The sequence below is a fragment of the Schistocerca piceifrons genome, chromosome 1 (assembly GCF_021461385.2).
Source record: "Schistocerca piceifrons isolate TAMUIC-IGC-003096 chromosome 1, iqSchPice1.1, whole genome shotgun sequence".
NCBI classification, from domain to species: Eukaryota; Metazoa; Arthropoda; class Insecta; order Orthoptera; family Acrididae; genus Schistocerca; species Schistocerca piceifrons.
This window is the reverse complement of record NC_060138.1, coordinates 853,310,699-853,332,828: the sequence shown is the minus strand read 5'-3', so window position 1 is coordinate 853,332,828 and position 22,130 is coordinate 853,310,699. Positions and strand designations below refer to the sequence as shown.

The 22,130-nt window shown below is 37.7% G+C and overlaps 1 protein-coding gene across 1 annotated transcript in view; it reads right to left on the bottom strand.

Annotated features, from left to right (window-relative positions):
• LOC124715651 overlaps positions 1 to 22,130 on the bottom strand; it is a 622,306-nt gene that overhangs the window by 20,664 nt on the left and 579,512 nt on the right. The window contains exons 12-15 of the mRNA XM_047243112.1: positions 19,445 to 19,579; positions 11,118 to 11,150; positions 10,228 to 10,263; positions 3,212 to 3,313 (exon numbers count right to left, since the gene is read on the bottom strand). Coding sequence (XP_047099068.1) covers positions 3,212 to 3,313; positions 10,228 to 10,263; positions 11,118 to 11,150; positions 19,445 to 19,579 — 306 coding nt within the window. The remainder of the gene's footprint in view (positions 1 to 3,211; positions 3,314 to 10,227; positions 10,264 to 11,117; positions 11,151 to 19,444; positions 19,580 to 22,130) is intronic.

Sequence of the window (22,130 nt, the reverse complement as noted above, 5' to 3'; positions counted from 1 at the left end):
CCCTCCAAATTGCAAGTGAGATGAAAATTTTTCATTTCCAAACTTCTTTGACGTAATTAAGCAGAATCATGAAATCGTATGGAACAGGAAGTCACAAAATTACGAAGTTTACTTGGGGCCAATGTGTAGAGCAGATACCTTAATAGGCAATACTGTAGGAAACATGTGACATGAAGAGGCCAGCATTTGTTGGATATATAGCCAAATAGTCAAATTTCGTTAAAGAACCAGATGCAAATCACACTGCACCATTTCAAGGTGGGACGACACATTCGTGTACAATAATGCCCCTGATAAGTGAGAGTGGATCACTGTTTCTGCAGCTTCATACCTATTGTTATGAACATGAAAGCAAACAGGCTCACAAACAAAAAGGAACGAGTGTTTAAATGCAAAAAATCTTGTAAAGGAAATATCAAAATCAAGAAAAAATGAGAAAGAATAATTTTGAACATTTTATTTGAAATGTCTCCTTACCAGTTGTACAAAATAATTCATCACTTTTGTCGGACATTTAGCCTGAACATGATGACACCTCTGTCTGTGAAGGGGACAACAAAGAGATTGTTGATAAAATTCAGATTCCATCCGGCACAGGTAATGCATCTCAACCCCTCTATAATAATTTTTTAGGCAAAGGAAAACATTTTTCACATAAATACCAGTCAATATAACATAAAATAGCTCAGTCATTTCAGGTTTATCATCAAAACAATGCTCAAACTTCAGTCCTTTGTGCATTATCAGTTTACATCACTATGTTTTACAAATCTGATCAACTATGCCTGATACACAGTGCAATACACAGAACAATGGCATCCATCCCCAATCCATGTAAATCAAAACCAGTAATTTCTGTGAAGTGCCTAAATGCATTAATTTTTCTTTTATCTGATGCGCATGGCATAAGGATATTTTTTAACAATTATTCAATAGACACCCTGAATTCTTTGTGGAAACTATAGGAAACTTTTTAAAAATTATTGTAACATGTCACAGGACCTGTTATAAAATGATGTATTGGGTGGTTATAATTAAACTTTCCCTATTTAAAGCACTATAACATGGAAACTAATTAGCGTATGAGTACAAAACTTGGTAGTATTAATTTCAAGGATGTGGGGAAGAGAGAATGCAGAATCAATCCAATTTTAACACTTTTAATGTGCTGCTATTACCATTACATCCTGGTACCATTACTACTACAAAATGGACTCAATATGACACACATCAGTGTCCAGAAGTGTCTGAAAGGGAAGGATTGTGTTCTGCAAAGAAGATCAAAGCATGTCTGTAGGTATGCTGGCTATCTCTCTTGATGTGCTGCTCATCAGATCAGCATGTGTGTGAATGTTCCTCCGGTAAACCCTGTTCTTCAGATAGCCCCACAACCAGAAATAACAGGGAGTGAGATCAATTATTCGTGCCGACCAAGCAATTGGAAACTACCGGCTGATAATTTAATCATTTCCAAATGTGTTTCGGAGAAGCAGGTGTGGCTCCATCTTGCATGAAAACTGATTAGTTCAACGCATCTCTCTCCTGTAGGGCGGGTATGACATGCTGGCGAAGCGTATCACAGCAACACTGATCAGTCACACTGTGTCTTTGGTACTTGAGCGCCAACCTGTTAAAAGAAAAGTGCCAATGACGAACATAGCTATAAAGCCACATCATATGGTGACACATTCACCATACAGAGAAATTTCATGCAAAGCGACTGCAGGTCGCAATTCTGCATGTTCCTCTCACCCATCAGAGAAAGTGAGATTCACCTGTCCATGGGATTGTCCAGGGCCAGCCCTCGTCAACTTCAATCCTTGCGAGAAAGTGTAGAGTGAAATCAACACGTCGTTGTGGGTCCTGTGGTGCACAAGCTGCTGTACAATACATATCTTGTGCAGACAGTGTTTGAGAATGGTTTGAAGCACCTTCCATACAGTGGACCACAGGATATTCAATTGTCATGACACAGCACATGCACTACCTGATGATCGGGAATTGCGCACAGTGTTGTCTACCATAGCAACAGCGATTTCCTCAAGAACCTGTGGTGCAACAAGCCGTCGGCCTCTTCCCGGAGCGACGCCCAGTTCTCTAGTTGATTCAAACTACTACTACATGCTCTCCACAGCAGGTGGAGAAAGAGGACCCTTCCGTGATCCTGTCAGCTGGCGATATTCTTGAAGTGCAGATGCAGCATTACCATTGTTTCAATAAGAGAGCTTCACCAATAATGCCGTGCTCCTTTTTTCCAATTTCATGTTGACACATCAACACACTGCGCCTGGTTAGGTGTGTCAGACTATGAATCACCATGACTGATCACAGCACCTACTGGGCATAGCCAGAACTGGTCGGTGGTGCTGTGACGCATGGAAATCACGCATCCCATAATCTGGACATTAATGCTACCAAGTTTGGTACTCATATGGTAATTAGTTTCCATGTTATAATGTGTTAACTACAGAAAGTTTAATTACAACCACCCGGCTTGCGTAAGAAATATCACATTTCCACAAATTAAAAGCTCAACTGTTGAAAGTTGTCTGCAATGCAACATCAAACACAGCCCTGATTTTTTTTTCCTCTGATGGTCACCTTGGTAAGTACTGCATCTGAAGCAGTCTAACTATCGATACAAACTGGAAGTTCAAGAAATTTATGGTATGTGATATTTTTGGTATGGTTTGTGCATTTAAAATTAGCAAGTGTGCATGCAGGAATTTTGCACGCTACGCTCCACTCCACTCTCTTATGAAGACTGCATCAGCTCTTCGTTATGTGGCACATTAGGCAGTATGAGCTGTACAAACTGCTCTTAACAGCAGTTAGTTTGTGGCAAAAAGGAGTAACTTCCAATTCTTAAAAAAAAAGGAAGAAGACGAAGAAGAAGAAGGAGAAGAAGAAGGAGAAGAAAAAAAGCAACAATTGCACTTGCACTGTGTCTTAGCTGCTAAAATTTTGACTTTGTACTTCTATCTGTGTATTCTTCCTGTGTACAAAATTCCCAGGTAGGTTTCGACATGTCTGGTTAGACCATTCCCTTGGCAGTTTCCTAATTTACTTCACTTTTGCTCACACTGAACTATGATGCTTTTACACTGATGCTGAATTTATACGAACTGTGGTGCAAATGCTAAACTATTGTACCAATTATTTCATTCACCCCTGCATCTCAACTCCACCCTCATAGCACATACAGACTGACCTGCCGCCTCAAATCAGCCAGTTCCTCTTGGGGAGATCGATTTGTTTCATCAGTCTCACCAACAGGACCATCAGTGCTTGCCAAATTATAGAAGAGACCATTCTGTAACAATCAACAAGGAAATAAAATTCACTGAACCAGCAACAACTATTTGTTAAAATTTATATACAAGCAGCACAATTTGGAACTTTAGACAGGCTACTGGTATGTAACAAACAAGTAACTATCTACTGGATGCATTTACAGGGTGACAATTATTGACTTATATGATAAACATAAATTAGTAACACACTACAATGGAAAATCCAGGATGGAATGTAACAATACCAGAGAAGGAAAGTTGCTACTCACCATATAGCGGAGACGCTGAGTCGCGATAGGCACAATAAATCTTTGTGCCTATCGCGACTCAGCATCTCTGCTATATGGTGAGTAGCAACTTTCCTTCTCTGGTATTGTTAGTAACAAACTACGGTGTAAACACACTTTAATCAACATGTAAACGTCACTACAGATATTAGGATTTAGTTTATGACATGTTCAATAAGTCTGCCATCGTTGGTGACGATGTGGCACAGGCGAATACTGAAATTCTGCATGACCCGCTAAAGTGTTGGAATATCGATGCTGTCGATGACCTCCTGAATGGCTGTTTTCAGCTCAGTAGTGGTTTTGATGTTACTGCTGTACACCTTGTCTTTAATATAGCTCCACGAAAGGAGGTGCATGTGTTCAGATCCAGAGAATCTGGCGGCCAATCGAGGCCCATGCCAATGGTCTCTAGGTACCCAGAGCCAGAATGCAGTCCCCAAAGTGCTCCTCCAGGACATCAAACACTCCTGCTTTGATGGTATCGAGCTATTGCATGAACCACGTCTTGTCAAAATCAGAGTCACTTTGGATAATGGGGATGAAATCATCTTCCTAAACCTTCACGTGCTGCAAGGTAGTCACCGTGCCATCAAGGAATATCACAATAATTATTCCTTGACTGGACACTGCGTAACACACAGCCACCCACTGAAAGTGAAGGAGACTTCTCTATCGCGAAATGCAGATTCTCAGTCCCCTTTATGCACAAATTTTGCTTACTGACAAACACATCCAGATGAAAGTGTGCTTCATCACTAAACCAAACCATACTGCGCATACTGATTCCAATCATGCTCTGTGGCCAACCGTGCAGTTTGAACATCCTAACACAAACCATTCAGAAGTTGTGACAATTTCATTTTATTCAGTTCATAATTGTCACCCTATAATTACAACACAGAAATCAAGTTATTAATGCTAAATGACATCCCAAGAAAAACATTTTTTATATCTTACTGCTCATTACAGCTAATTGCACTGACAAAATTGATTTTTTAGAAAATGCACTTTTCACATAGTAAACACATAATGGAAATGGCTAAGCAGGGATGGCTAGAGGATAAATGTAGGGACGTATATCTCTAGGATTAAAATAGATACTGCCTACAGGAAAATTAAAGAGACCTTTGGAGAAAAGAGAACCACTTGTGTGAATATCAAGAGCTCAGATGGGAAACCAGTACTAAGCAATGAAGGGAAAGCAGAAAGGTGGAAGAAGTATATAGAGGGTCTATACAAGGGTGATGTACTTGAGGACAACATTATGGAAATGGAAGAGGATGTAGATGAAGATGAAATGGGAGAAATGATACTGCGTGAAGAGCTTGACAGAGCACTGAAAGACCCGAGTTGAAACAAGGCCTCGGGAGTAGACAACATTCCATCAGAACTCAGTAACCTTGGGAGAGCCAACCACGACAAAACTCTACCATCTGGTGAGCAAGATGTATGAGAGGTGAAATACCCTCAGACTTCAAGAAGAATATAATAATAATTCCAATCCTATGGAAACCAAGTGTTGATAGGTGTGAAAATTACTGAACTATCAGTTTAAAAGGTCACGGCTGCAAAATACTAACATGAATTCTTTATAGACCTACTACGGTGTCGTAGCAGGCGGAGAGGTGATACTCCGACGTGGCGCGTCCCAGGTGGCGGATAGGGGGGTCCTCACCGGTTTACCGGCGGACCTGAGCAAAATAAAATAGCTCTCGCGAACCAAACACTAAACAACCTCTATGGCTAACAACCGTAGTTGTAACTCGGAGCTTGCTCCATACAAGGTTGACTACCTTTGAAAGTCAAACATGGAAGGAAATCTTTCAAGGAATAATCCACTGCTTGGCAATAACCAAGGAAGACTGCACTCGGATACGGTGGGCAGTCACCTGAAAGATAACTTGGATGAATCGGAGCATCTGAAAATACCCAAAACGGACAGACGACCAAAACTCAAGACAGGACAAATAAACTACATTGCGACACACAATATAAATTCCCTCATACAACCAGGCAAACTCAAAATTCTGACGGATGAAATGGATCGCAAGGGGATTCTCATAACCGGACTTCAAGAAATGAGAAATACTGATCAGGAGCCGATAGAATCACAAGGATATAGGATTTATAAGGGAATACCAGGGAAAAGAGTAATGAAACAGTGTCCACAATTTGGAACAGGATTCGTGGTGAGTCTGAAAATAATAGAGTCCATAATAGAATTTAAAGCACAATCTCCCAGGCTCTCAACATTAACTCTAAAAGCTGCAAATAAAATGTACACAATAATAAATGCCCATGCCCCAACAAATGATAAAAATAATAAAAAAGAACACAGAGAAGAGGTAGAAAAATTTTGGGAGCTTTTAGATCAAACGACGAATAACATTAATAAAAATCACATCAAAATTTTAATTGGAGACTTCAATGCCCAGTTAGGAAGGGAAAAGAGATATAGAGACATAATAGGGAAATGGACAGCACAAAGAAGAACAAACAAAAATGGCACAAGACTAGTGGAATTTTGCAGAAACCATGACATGATCTCAAAGTCGACGTATTTTAAGAGAAGACCAAGTAAACTAAAAACTTGGAAACATCCAGACTGGAAAAAAGGAGAATGGCAACTGGACCATGTCTGCATGGATAAGAATTACCACAAGGAAATTTACAATGTGAAAGTACTGAGAGGGACAGATACCGGATCAGATCATTACATGATAAAAATTAAAATTAAATTAACCCCATTAGCAAAGAAAAAATCCCACCAGAAGAAGAAGAGAACCTATGACCCTCATAAACTGATACAAAATGAGGATTATGAAGCACAAACCAGGGATATAAAAATAACATGATCTGGAAGAAATAATTCCCAAATTGAAACAAATAGCTGAACAAGTTGCCCCTATAAATCCAAGGAAAAAACACCAGTGGTGGAACGATGAATGTGATGAAGCAGTGTTGGATCGACACCAAGCCTGGTTAAGGCATCAAAATGAAAAAACAGAAAAATCATATTTGGAACTCACAAAACAAAGGAAGACAACACAAAAAATAATAAGGAGAGTTAAACGTAAGTACCAAAAAGATATACTTCTAATGATAGAAACAAATAGTGAAAAAACAAACTCAAGAGACTATTACAAAATATTTGGCAGACAATTACAAAGATATGATCCTCCAACATTAATGTTAAAAGATAAAGATAATAAATACAGAAATTCTAGCAGAAACATTTAACAAGTTACTAAATTGTGAAGATCCCCCAGAACTTCAGGTAAACACAGAAACCCCAATTAAAACACCAGCAGAAAATATAAATCCACCTACAATTAATGAGGTCTACAGAGCTTTGAAAGAACTCAAAAACTACAAAGCAAGTGGAGAAGATCAAACGTTTGCTGAACTTTGGAAATATACAGCAGAACCAGTAAAGATAGCATTACACCAATGCATAGTAAAAATCTGGAATGAAGAGAAATTACCAGAAAATTGGACTACTGCTATAATACATCCATTACATAAGAAAGGAGAAAAATCAAATCCAGACAACTATAGAGGAATTTCCCTTTTGGACTGCACGTATAAGATCATGTCAAGAATACTATACAACCGCTGTAAAGATCAACTAGAACTGGATCTGGGAGAATATCAAGGAGGATTTAGATCCTGGAGAAGCTGCCCAGAACAGATAATCACCTTGAAGTTAGTTATGGATGTCTACAAAAGAAGGCAAAAACAACTAGTCATAACCTTTGTAGATTTCAAAAAGGCGTATGATTGCATCCATAGATCTTCAATGATGAAAATATTAAGGAATTTTGGACTTCATCCTAAATTAATAAAAATGATACAGTTAACCTTAACAAACACCAAATCCAAAGTAAAATTTAGAGGAGAAATATCTGAACCATTTATGATTAAAACAGGGTTGAGACAGGGAGATTGTTTATCACCATTGCTATTCAATTGTGCTCTTTGATATGTAATGAGAGAATGGTACAAGGAAAATCCTATGAATATTAAAATTGGAACTAAGAAAGATAAAATAAACCTAAATTGCTTGGGATTTGCTGATGACCTAGCATTACTAGCTAATAATATTCAGGAAGCCACGAAACAAATAACAAGCTTACAAAATATAGCACAAAAATTAGGACTCCAGATATCATTTGAAAAGACTGAAATAATGGTAACGGATCCACTTGTAATAGATCACATCACAGTGAACAATAGGGAAATTAAAATAGTGAAACACTTTAAATACCTGGGTGAAATTATAACACATAAATTGGACGAGAAACCTGCATGGCGAGCAAGAACTAATAAAATGATAAAAGCTCAAAAACTAACATGGTCTACGTACAATAAAAAATTTCTATCAATTAAAACAAAATTAAAACATTACAAGACGGTGGTTCAACCAGAGGTTACATACGGAAGTGAAACACTCTTTAAAGTCACCCAGAAAAACAGAATTGACAAAATTTTAAAAGTAGAGAGAAGAATTGCTAGAACATGCATAAATAAGAAATACCAAAAAGCTGGGCAATGGCGGATAGTTCCAAATGAAATGGTATAGAGAGAACTGGAGCCCATCACTGATACTATATGAAAGAAAAGGATCTCTTTTTGTGGTCACATTCTGAGGACACCAGAAACCAGATTATCAAGGAAAATTATTGAGAAACTCTGGAATTTGAAACAACAAGGAGGATGGCTTAAGGAAATAAGAGAGGATATGGAAGAACTGGAAATAACTCTGGATGATTTGCAGAACAAAACGCCAAATTTAAAGAAGTTGAGGGACACAGAAATAAGATTTAAATCAAAAATTGACAAATGACATACAATGAAAAGGGTATTTACAGATAAGGAACGACGAAAAGCATCGGAACGAATGAAGAGATACTGGGCCACTCGGAAGGGGAAAATACCAAAGAAGAGGACCAGAAATGATCGACTGAAGTGGTCCAATGAGGCCGTAAAAGCAGAAGAAGAAGAAGAAGAAGAAGAAGAAGAAGAAGAAGACAAATGGAAAAAACTGGTAGAAGCCTACCTCAGGTAAGATCAGTTTGAATTCCGTAGAAGTGTTGGAACACATGAGGCAATACTGACCATACAACTTAACTTAGGATATAGATTAAAGAAAGGCAAACCTACGTTTCTGGCATTTGTAGACTTAGATAAAGCTTTTGACAAAGTTAACTGGAATACACTTTCAAACTCTGAAGATGGCAGGGGTCAAATACATGGAGCGAAAGGCTATTTACAATTTGTACAGAAACCAGATGGCAGTTATAAAGAGTCAAGGGGCATAAAGGGAAGCAGTGGTTGGTAAGGGTGAGAGACAGGGTTGTACCCTATCGTCAATGTTATTCAATCTATATATTGAGCAAGCAGTAAAGGAAACAAAAGAAAAATTTGGAGTAGAAATTAAAATCCATGGAGAAGAAATAAAAACTTTGAGGTTTGCCGATGACATTGTAATTCTGTCAGACAGCAAAGGATCTGGAAGAGCAGTTGAACAGAATGGACAGAGTGTTTAAAGGAGGGTGCAAGATGAACATAAAAAAAAGCGAAACGAAGGTAATGGAATGTAGATGAATTAAATCTGGGGAGCAAAATAACTGATGATGGTCGAAATAGGGAGGATATAAAATGTAGACAGGCAATGGCAAGGAAAGCATTTCTGAAGAAGAGAAATTTGTTAACGTCAAGTATAGATTTAAGTGTCAGGAAGTCTCTTCTGAAAGTATTTGTATGGAGTGTAGCCATGCATGGAAGTGAAACATCGACAACAAATAGTTTACAGAAGAAGAGAATAGAGGCTTTCAAAATGTGATGCTACAGAAGATTGTTGAAAATTAGATGGATAGATCAGATAATTAATGGGGCAGTACTGAACATAATTGGAGAGAAGAGGAATTTGTGGCACAACTTTACTACAAGAAGGGATCCGTTGGTAGGACATGTTCTGAGGCATCAAGGAATCACCAATTAGTATTGGAGGACAGTGTGGAGGGTAAAAATCATAGAGGGAGACCAAGAGATGAATACACTAAGCAGATTCGGAAGAATGTAGGTTGCAGTAGGTACTTTGAGACGTAGAAGCTTGCACAGGATATGTTAGCATGGGGAGCTGAATCAATCCAGTCTCTGGACTGATGACCACAACAACAATCATGTAATTTGCAACAGTAATCTTTTTGTAACACTAATTAATGTTAAGTTCACGGACAAATCTGAAAGTTTGTTACATATCTGAAATAGTTACGAAAAAAATCTATGCAACCTCAAAACCTAATCTTAACATATTAATTGTTTAAGTTTACTAGAACTGCAAGGCCACACTTTTATATGTAAAGCAAACAAAAAAAAAAATGTCTTCCCTACCATTCCAGTAAGAATGTTTAGTGCTTCATCGGGAATAAATAAATAAAAGATCATATGACCATGGACTACTGACTGAAGGAAGGCAAATACAACATTATATTCAATATTTGAGTCATATGCTCTTTAAAGTATTAGAAATAGTTATTAATGATCTATACATATTTCTGTAAACATATGCGTATGATTGCACACATTCTAACAATTCCAGTACATTAAAAAAAATGTTGACAAGTAAAAAATATAGTTACCTTCAATTGAGTGTCGAATGGGTTGAGAGTTTCAGCCTGAAATAACCAAACAAATCTGGTTACTCATTAGCAAACAAAGGGTCAGAGGAGATTAAAACAGAAATTATTAAAATGGAAACCTCACACACTGATAAATGGGGGAAATGAAACAGCAAGTAATACCCTTTACCTTCCTTAATCTTTTACTATGCATCTGAGCATAAGCTGTTATAAAATTGCCTGACATTAGAACCGAGCTCTTTGGTTGAACATGTTCTCTCTCATTTTACATGTAATGCCCTCTTCCAGTGAGCAGCCCAGTTACCCCACTGTTTGCAGTAAGACCTCTGAATAGTGTGGAAAGTAAGAAGTACCTATTGGCTGGTAGACTGTACATGGAGTGTGTACAGATAAGTAGTAGTAGTAAAAGGACTGCAGGTAAAGAGTAGTGTTTGGGTGGATGCATATTTCTGGTGCACAGTTTTAAACAGCTGAGGAATCTTAACACAGGACCAGTAAGTATGAAATTGGACAATATTGCTAAAAGGTTATATCATCTCTGCTACATCTTGAGTAGCATTCTACGATTTTCGTAATACTGTCATTATTCCATCCTGAATTTTCCATCGTTTGAGTATGAAATTTGTTATTTCCAACCTTAACAGCTTAACAGTCCATCAGTTTGACATTTAGCTATGAATTTGGATACAGGAAATTACTGTTCCAAGAAATAATAAGGTTACATATTATGTTAATTGGTGAAGACATTTAGAAAAGCAGAACTGAAATGGAAGCACCAACTCCACAATTGGTAAATGTGCAAGTTTTACTTTTTAGTATATTATCCATAGTACTTCAGTATCAAATAGAACTTTGAAGTTTAATGAAGAAATTTATAGACACATGCTTACCCTCATCAAACCGTTCTCTTCATTCTGAATTGGCTGTCGCATCACATCACGAGCAGGAATTTAAAAAATAAAAAGAACAAAAACTACATTACATCAAGTGGCAAAAACAAGCTGTCACATGCAAAAGTAAACAACTGCAACAATTATAACACAAGAAAATAAGGAAAATATTACTGTAAGCTATTACATCACACAATAATCATGCAGTAGAATGATTTGACTTGCAACATTGCAAACAACGACAACAACAAAAAACAGAAGTTGGCTGTATTAGCAAAAGCAGATTGTATTAACTTGTCTAATTTGAAGTCCCCAAATGAAAATCTATAATCTATTAATAGATTTATATAATCAGAAATTCATTTCACTGAACAATGCACCTTCTCTGACATGACACCATGAGGAACATTTTTAGCATTAAGTTTAAGGATGTTATTGAACTCTTACAATCCATTTTCACAGAATATTTCAGGAACAAACTATAGGAGAGGTCACCATTTACTTTTCAACACTTGAGCCCCTCACCAACCATAATCCAAACATAGGTAATGTTCCTTACCTTACATAACTTGTGAATCAGCTCCCTAGACACACATCAGTTTATAAAAATTTTGTTGAAATTCTCTGTGATGCATGAACAGCTATAACTGTATAACTGAACTTTATCGGTGTCTAACTTGTACCAAACTATGGGCTCAACTACAATGTTGGCCTTTGAACTATGATACACAGATCAAAGTCGTTGCAAGTGGGCAGGGGGAGGCTTTTGATGAATCTTATCACAGTGCTGGTGCCAGTACTCCCCCATCGCATTGCGAAATACTCCCCATCACCAAGCGAATGAAATGGTTATTGAAGCTGAGCAACATTGCTATGCTGTGTTCAAAATAATGAACTGTTAACTGTACTAATGCTTGCTAGTGAGTGCCTATAACAAAATGCACTCTCAGACTCTTACAAGGCGATAGCCGCTGGTTGGTCTTTGAAGAAACAACAGAATGGCATCGAGCATGGTGGTTGCCAGAGTTTTTAAAGGTCCACTGGCACTACATCCTGGTAAGGCAATGACTTAAAAAAAAAGTTGTGCCAGTGCCAACCTCATGGGATGAGCAGCAGCTGTGGCTCATCTGCTGGGACACAGAAACTGCCGACTGTTTGCCCCCGGGGATTACCTACAATGACACAGACTCAAGTGTCAGAATGGCAGGTTTTCCTGTATTCCATGAACATGATGCTGTTCCTTTCAAACTTGAATTTTAGTAAATTATTAACCTCTATTAAAATTTCGGCAACCCAAACTCAATTCCAGATTCACATTCCCAATACGCCATCAGGAATTCGTATTATTATAAAGCTTCTTTCTTCTGTCAAATTTGTTTAATGGTTTGTGATAAAATTTTCAATTACTTCAAAATAAAATAAATACATAAATAATGAATAAACCGGCAGATTGTTCATTATCAAAGGGTCCTAAATCCATCATCCAATTACTTACAGACTTGTACCTGACTCATCCTTTGTTTTCGGTCTCATGCAGCTGCACACATGCACATCAGGGCTTGTGATGGTCTTGGGAGAGTTCGTAACACATGGTGTTAGGCTTTCGGTAAACATGCCTGTAACAAATCTGCCAGTTGACAAGACTTTGTAGTTTGACTTTTTTTTTTTTTTCTTCATGAGTCTTCCGACTAGTTTGATGCGCTGCCAGAAATTCCTCTCCTGTGCCAACCTTTTTACCTCAAAGTAGCAATTGCAATCCTTTTGCTGGATGTATTCCAATCTATGTCTTCCTCAACAACTCCCTCTGGTTCATTATTGGAAAAGAAATAGAAACTGTAAACATGCAGTCAATGTTTATACATCACAACAGATTTCAACAAATTTGCCTAACCTATCTAGTACTACTTTCGAAAACCTTTTGGCCTACATTTTTATGTGGAAACCGAACGGGGTGTAGCTTCCATCTTTATTATACATGAAGCACTGTCACTATGTGGTAGAAATATGAACCATGCATTAGTTTTTTAACATCCTCTGGTCATTGTGATGAAGTCCACTTTTACTCAGTCTTCTTCTCCAGCTCATTGTTACCTCTGTTTCATGTGTGTGTGTCAGAGCAGTAGGAACAGTTACTCAGTGTCCATACACTGATCAGGCATAAAATTACTACTTCTCCTCCTCCTCCTCCTACTCCTCTTCGTCACTGTCCATTTCATATATAAGATGGTCTTCATTGCCATCAGGAGTGTACTTTTGCCACACTCCTTGTAAGATTTAACAGCAATGTTTTCTCTTACTGTAGACCATGGCTCTCTTATCCACTGACACACTTGTTTGATTGTAGGTTGTTTCAAAATTTCCTTCAGCATGAATTAATGTTGGGTTCCATTCCTTTCTCATATACACTTGAAATGGTTTTTTTATCGAGATATAAAGAAGTTGCAAAAGTGAAATAAGTCTTCCCTGAATAATAGCAAGTTCTCCATTTCCCTGCCTCAGCTGCTCTTTCACAGAGTTTGTCAAATTATTACTAAACTGATCTACCACAAGAAGTCAAATAATCTTCAACAAAGCACCAGTCTTGTCCATCCGACCCTTGTCATGTACATGAACACCAGAAGGTTTTGGCACTATTTTTCACTTGAAAATAATCACTGGTTTTAGTTTAGTACCGTCAGCAGGACATTGAAGGGTAACAGTGTAATGCATTTTTTCATGCCTACTTCTTTTTACAGTTAGTTTTAACACCTTTCATGGCAACAGTTCTGTTTCTCAGCACACCAAATGTCAGAGAAGCTTTGTCCACTGTCAGAGAAGCTTTGTCCACTGTCAGAGAAGCTTTGTCCACTGTCAGAGAAGCTTTGTCCACTGTCAGAGAAGCTTTGTCCACTGTCAGAGAAGCTTTGTCCACTGTCAGAGAAGCTTTGCCCACTGTCAGAGAAGCTTTGCCCACTGTCAGAGAAGCTTTGCCCACTGTCAGAGAAGCTTTGCCCACTGTCAGAGAAGCTTTGCCCACTGTCAGAGAAGCTTTGCCCACTGTCAGAGAAGCTTTGCCCACTGTCAGAGAAGCTTTGCCCACTGTCAGAGAAGCTTTGCCCACTGTCAGAGAAGCTTTGCCCACTGTCAGAGAAGCTTTGCCCACTGTCAGAGAAGCTTTGCCCACTGTCAGAGAAGCTTTGCCCACTGTCAGAGAAGCTTTGCCCACTGTCAGAGAAGCTTTGCCCACTGTCAGAGAAGCTTTGCCCACTGTCAGAGAAGCTTTGCCCACTGTCAGAGAAGCTTTGCCCACTGTCAGAGAAGCTTTGCCCACTGTCAGAGAAGCTTTGCCCACTGTCAGAGAAGCTTTGCCCACTGTTTGGTTTAGTTTCACACTTTTTTTATGCTGAATAATGAAGTGATGGAAAGATAAGGGACATTTTCTGAGATACTTTGGTTTGCATGCTAAGTCTATGACACTTCATAAATCTGTAGCACCAACCAACTCCACCATTGAAGTCTGTTAAATTCCACAGTAGTGCTAGCTTACGAATGTATATTTAAATCATTTTTGTATTGACTCTTGTATTGACTCCAAGGCTATTTTCTTGGTATCTATGAAACAATTTCAATACATAATCTAGTTTTGGACATTTTGCACTAACAAGGGGAGGCCGCCAATTGTGAAATTCAGATCCTATTCATACTGCGCATAATAAAAGCTCATGGCCATAGGTGTAATGTGGCAAAGCACCAAGAGGTACTTCTCAGCCGTTCTCGAGAAAATCGACAGTTAAAAGAAACCATTGCGGTGAAATACTCTCTACGATTAGTAATTTTCTACAGCGTGGTGGTGCAGCGGTAAGCGGTGGGGTTCGTAATCCGAAGGTCGCTGGATCGAATCTCGCTCCATGCAACTTTATTTTTAAGTATTTGTTATATATATATATATATATATATATATATATATATATATATATATATATATATATATATATATATATATATATATATATATTTTTTTTTTTTTCCCGGCAATCAGTTGCAACAATTATGCATATAATAAGTTGTTGAAAGTCGTTTGTCGTGGGAAAACAGGCGACTTCGAACATCAGTATGTTTTCCGCAAACAAAGTTGTATTTCACAAATGTTATCAATTGTCTTCATAATGCTAACCACGTATAGTTAACGGAAGACGTAGAAACGAATACGTATAGCGTAAGTCAAACGTTCGAATTAGAATAGAGACCCCACGAACACAAATTTGCTGTGGCAGGTATGAAATATAAACTCCGTTACTCGCTCATTACACTTGAAGGACAGATGTTGAATGGGCCGAAACGAGCCGCCCCATAACAGCGTAGTTGCCTGCTAACTTTGAAAGAAGGTAGATGCGGTCCCTAGCGCAACTTATAACATCGTCGAAAATCAGTGCGGACGGGACAGCTTTGGTACACCCTGTTAAACAAACGGAAAAATGGAGGCGGTACAATTGGAGAGCGATCCGCCTTCACCAACATGCATAAGCAATTCATTAATAGTTTTTATATATATATATATATATATATATATATATATATATATATATATATTTGAATTGCAAAAAACTAATAATAAAAAAATATTGCATGTCGCGAGATTCAACCGGCGACCTTCGGATTACGGACCCCACCGCTTACCGCTGCGCTATGATGCTGTAGAAAATCATTAATCGTAGAGAGTATTTCACTGCAACGGTTTCTTTTAACTGTCGATTTTCTCGACAACGGCTGAGAAGTGCATCTTGGTGCTTTGCCACATTACACCTCTGGCCATGAGCTTTTATTATGCGCAGTATGAATCGAATCTGAATTCCACAATTGGCGGCCTCCCCTTGTAAGTCCTCTATTTGCACCATTAATCTTCCTGATTTTTTTTCAGTTGTTCTTTACTAGTCCACCAATTGCAAAAGGTTTTTTCTGTTAGTGGAGGGCCGAAATGCCACTCAGCTGATCTGTTTCAATGTTGTTCTGCATGTGTTACTACTTTCAATTTATAGCTTGCATCATACTAATACCTTTTCTGTTCTGTCATAATGAAATTAGTTACTAACAAAAATGTTTTACTGTTACCGATAACACAAATAACTTTCAATTAAAGTTCACTGGACTGCAGACTGCTATGATCGATCATAAGCTATCAATGTTCTGGATTTGTGATGGCGGGACAGGAGGGAAACAATGTTATCAAGCTTGTGAATCGCCGCAATGCACAATCGTTGCATCAGTGCACTACTGTTGCCAGCTGACTCCAATGTTAACAGAGAGAGGTTTCCGCAGCATTGAATATATGGCTATTTTTATGAATGGTGGAAATCTTAAACCACACACCACCCGCAAGCACACACACACACACACACACACACACACACACACACACAAACACACACACACGCTGTGGCTACACTTATTTGCAATTTGAACATTTCACATATCTATCAAATTCTTTCAGCTTAGCAAACTTCATTCTAAGAAATATCTCACTGAAACTTACACTTCCTCAGACCAACATCCAAACATTCAGAAGTAACAGGTAACTTTAAGGCCTTTATGAATCTGGAAACAATGTTCCAAGTGATTTTTGCAGTCATTACATAATGACAAAAATGAATCCAGGCTACCTCCCGACCAATAATTTCAGGAAGTGTCTCAGAGGTGCACAGTATGAAAGTTGGATACCTTGCATTGGCAACAGCAGCTTACACCTAGCAATAACGCTGTGCATTACAGATTTTTGGGCACACTCAGAAGTTAATCAGAAGTGGAGAAGTACATTTCACATTACAGATGATTTTTCCTTCTTTCTTGGGGGGGGGGGGGGGGGGGGGGGTTCAAGTTGGGAGGGAAGCGGGGTGACACTAAACCAGACAAAAAATAGTATCACAGTGATAGTGATTGCTGGAGTATTTAATGAGGCCCGAGTTTGGACTTCCAGAGTGAGTAAGTATTACATTTCTACTACACAGACAGGTAATAAAAATTTAAGTTAAAAAAGAATACTAACACAATATTACAGACAGTTGATAGAACTTTTTTAAAACGTTTAAAACAAACACAAATGAAAAATGACAATACATCTTGAGACAAACAAAATGATTCAGTACAAATACAAATGTGGCAATTCAAGGAAACAGATCATCAGGTCATTTCAGTCCCCATCTGACAGACATACAATTAACAGAAAAAAAAATTGGAACGTGGTTTTGTAAGATCCCAAGTAAGGGAGCAATAACCCCTCATGCTTTAGTTCATTGACGGAAGAAACCTTGTCCACAACAGCCATAAATATACCCCAAAAAGTAGTGAATGGATGTTTAGGAACCAACATAGTTCACCAAAGAGGAGTAGTAGTGTCAGCATTAAAGTCATCAGGAGGAAAATCTGTATGCCATCTTTCATTTCTTCATTGAATTCAATGCCAAAAATAAGCTACATGGCCTGTACTATTGCTGCAGAAGGCTACACACTAAAGGGTTTAGTTTCCCTCCCATTTGCTATACTGATGATAGAAATACAGTGCATTTGTTAATAACAGTAATATGTGGTGGATGTGAATTGTATTTTAAGGTGGCATGCATACCTTACTTCACCACCTTACAGGCCTGAGTATATAATACGTAATGAATTGAAGGGAGTGCCAAGACTGCAACAATAATGGCTGATGTGGAAATCAACTGACGTAAAATCTCTTCAGCACACAAGTGTAACTTATTGCACAATAAGTCTATAAATTATTCTAACACTGTACTGTGTGCTTTAGTTAATTTTTTCCTTCTGAGCAGGGAGCATAGGGCACCGGAGTATATGCAGCCCTTGCGAATCACAGCTGTTTTACCAGCAAGTTCACCTTGGCCCATAAATTCTGTATGGAATGTAAGTCTAATGTCCCCGCAAGGCAATTAGAGTTCTCAATGTTTGCCTTGCTCAAGAAAACCATCCACGGGTTGATTACTGGTGTGAATAGTCAAGGGTGATGCTGACATTGAGATTCTGTCCAGTAAATTGGGTAACATTATGTACTCTATGATACAAGGGCATCAATGGGCATGAAGACAACTATCCAATGTAATGCTGAATTGTTAAATGTGGCTTCGATCTTTCACACACAAAACTAAGTTTTACAAAGCATTTGTTCAAGTCATTTATTGTAATGCACTTGTGCTCTTAACAGAATACATCACTGTATATTTATTCCCAGGAATAAAGCAACGCATTGCACACAGCTGGACTAATTACACATTTACAGACTATCTGAGATGCCTCTATCATGAATGACCATGGGTGCTGAGTACACTAAATCCATAAAACCAGTGTGTCTAATCCATTAGGCACTATTTCACAGTGAGCAGTCTAACTCGCTTTTATAATTACTTTCAAACAGTTGTTTATGTATTTCCCTCCCAGTTCATCCTCAGTCATTGTAATTTCACTGTAATTATATACTACACCATTATAAATGGATTCTCATTGATTGTATTAGCTCAGATATTTGTTATTACTGTAGCTCATGAAAACTGATGAAAGCAAATTTTTGGAGAGTAACCAATGTACTAATTTGTTTATTGTGATATATAAATTTAATGTAGTGCAGTGAAAATCCATGCAGCACCATGACTAAATTTATCAGTTAAGACATAGGTATTGACTAGAAAGAAACAGGAAAGTGAAGGATTACTGAACATAATCAAGAAAATAAATTGAGTGCCTGCTAAATAAGCTGGGTGCAGCTGGCAATCACTTAGGGAAGAATAACTAGGATAAAACCCAGATATACAGAAAAGGTAAACTGCATGCATGGAAGTGACATCCAGAAAGAGAAATATAAAGGGAGATGCGCACGCACACACACATGCACGAGAAACAGAACCATTCAATATTATACTTTACAATACCTACACAAAGGCTGCATATTTTAGAATATGATTACAGTTTGTGTATATCTTTTCTCCAACTCAAGAGTCCTACGCTGTGTGTACTAGAAGCTTCTCTCCACCAGAGACGAAATCTCTTAAAATTCAAACTTATTCAATTTTTGACTGGTATGTTTGAAAAATTAAGTACTAACTTTTAACTTCACTAAAATAAGCACAAAAACTATAGAACTGTAATAAAGATTCATCACCCATAACCGGAATAACACCATCTTTTATAACCATACTGTTGCAGTTATGCATATCTATAATGTTAGAGTCACAGTGAAAACAACACCACCCTTTCTTCGCATCACGTCTAGCCCTTCTCTCTCCATCGCAGAAAGTAAAACTTCATTCATTTTAGATTTTTAACCACAAACTGAATTAATAAAAATTTACCTTTTGCAGGTGTCGAAGCAACTTCAAAAGCATTGTTTTATGATTGACAATATCTTGGCAGATTGAATGGTACGTATGTCTGTCCAACCATAGTCCACCATCTTCACAGTCCGATCCTGATGCCGAAGCAGAAGACTACAACAAATATTTCATTTGACATGTAACAGTATTGTATCAAACATTGTTATCTATGTAGTGCATGTGTAAATACTGAATTATGCAAAAGAAATGATCTGAACTAATTGGGGGACATGGGTGTTCAGAAAACAGGTTTATTCGGATAATCTAACTGCACACTTCTATTTACGTTAGTAAACTACATATACTTATAACAACATGACTCTTATTATTACAAAGGTAAGTCCAATAGGAAGTTGTGTAGTACAGCCTAGTCAATGAAAAACATTTCGTACATTTGCACTTTGCTTGTAGAATATATAAGTATAGAATTAACACTCTAAGAAATTCTAATTTTGGTAAGTCACACATTTTTTCAGAACAGATATCTGATGCTGGTTGCCTTCATCTACAGGTTCAAACAATTGCAAGACATTACCTATACACACAAATGTTTCAGAAGCAGCTGGTACATTTTAATCATCTTTTCTGGACCATTAGTTGGTGAAACACTGGCAACATCAACTTCATCAGTGACTAGGTTTAAAATTTCGTTACCTTGCATCTTTGGTGCCCTGGATCTGCATCATCAACACTTGCCCATTCTTTAATGTCTTCTTCATTACATTCATGGCAACTTAGTTCTATTATTGAGCATTTCAGACATATCGTTTGGCTTGTCATTTTCAATTGTACTTCGAAAATTTTCTGCCATATCGACAATTTTATTCCAGGCTTTTTCAAATTCTGTTCCTTTACAGTACCATGCATGGCATCTTTCAATTCAGTATTTTCATGATTTCTTAACAGACCACCTCTCTTCCTCTTCTCTGTGATACCATTCGAAGGACTTAAAAACACCTTACTTCACTGACTGTAATGAAGTAGTTAATTAGGTGGAACAAACATCCACTTTTATGAACTCTTCCTTTTCGTTTAAGACATCACATGATGGACGAGATGATGTGTTGTCAAGGAGCAGTAACATTTTCTCCCTTATCCCATTATTTCACTGATGAGCTTTTACAGAGGGTACAAAAACTTCTACAAACTATTCCTTGATAATCATACTACCTATCCAGGTGCTCTTTTGTGAGATTTATGCAACAGGCATCGCAGACATATTACCATATTTTACAGACTGCTGTTTGTTTCTTTTAACAACAACAAGTATATCTGTAGCTACCAACAGCATTAGCAGAAGCTAAAACAGTGATACATTCGTTTCTTATTTTAGGATCCAGCACTGCTAATTTACAATGTGAAGCAAGAATTTTTCTTGGCAAAGCTTTCCAGTTGAGCCCAGTTTCATGAGAGATTTTAATGTTTGCCAGAGCATAGTAATCCTCTAACAATATGTCCTTAGTTTGATTTTGAAAGAATCAGCAGACAAGTTTTTCTCCTTGCACTTCAAGCTCACAAATGCTTTGTCATGACAAAGTATTGTAACTAGTTTGTTCTTGATTGGAAATTTAACAGTCTTCCAAGAATCTCATTAAGCTGAACTGCCTTCTCACATAGAATGGGACCACAGGTATGTTCTTGTGATCTTTTCCATGTAAACCACTTGGAAAACATGTTTCCTGCTACATGATGGAAGACAATGCTGTTTCATCTCCTGCCTGTCCTTAAATAAATTTCCATAATTTACTTCCTGTCTGGAACAGTTTCTTTTTAGCTTAATATCTACTTTTGCTTCACATTGTGCAAGTTTCTGATCACTTATAATTTTAAAGTTGTTTAGAACCATAACATCCACCACACCTTTCTTATTAGTAAGAATATAGCTAACTTCAATTTTAATTCTATATGATACTAGCAATGTCCGTATGCTGTTTCACTTCTGAAAGAATGTATATATTAAAGATAAATGTATCATTTGTTTTGGCAAATTTTAACATACTTTTTTCAAATCAATATGCAATTTCATTCTTTGCAATGTTTATCTTGTTTCACTTTAACATGTAACTTTTTCACTGCTGTTATCATACTCAAGTTATCCACTGAAGAATCATTTGTTAACACTCAACCAACTTTCACATTAAAATCCCATCATCTTGAAGTGGTATTACTGTTTGTCAGTTACTGGAGCCTTAGTAGTAGTAGTAGTAGTAGTAGTAGTAGAGGGTAGCCTCCGCCCTACACTCTACAGTGGCTTGTGGAGTCTGTGTGTAGATGTAGATGCCTTATTTTCCCTTTTGAGAGTATGGGCAAGTACGTACACAGACTTCAATGATTTCCATGTACTACTGTTCTTTTGTTTTTAAGGGACGTCTGGCCCTTTGTTCTGTGGATTCCTTCAATATCTCCGAGACAGTTTTTAATTTTTGTATTTAATATAAATTTTCTCCCAGCCCTTTTTGTCTGCAGTAAACAATGGCCAGATTTTAACTGACTTTAGTTTTCTTTATTTTGCTACACTATCAATAACCGTATACATATATATCTGATCATATATAAAACAAAGATGAGGTGACTTACCGAACAAAAGCGCTGGCAGGTCGATAGACACACAAACAAACACAAACATACACACAAAATTCAAGCTTTCGCAACAAACTGTTGCCTC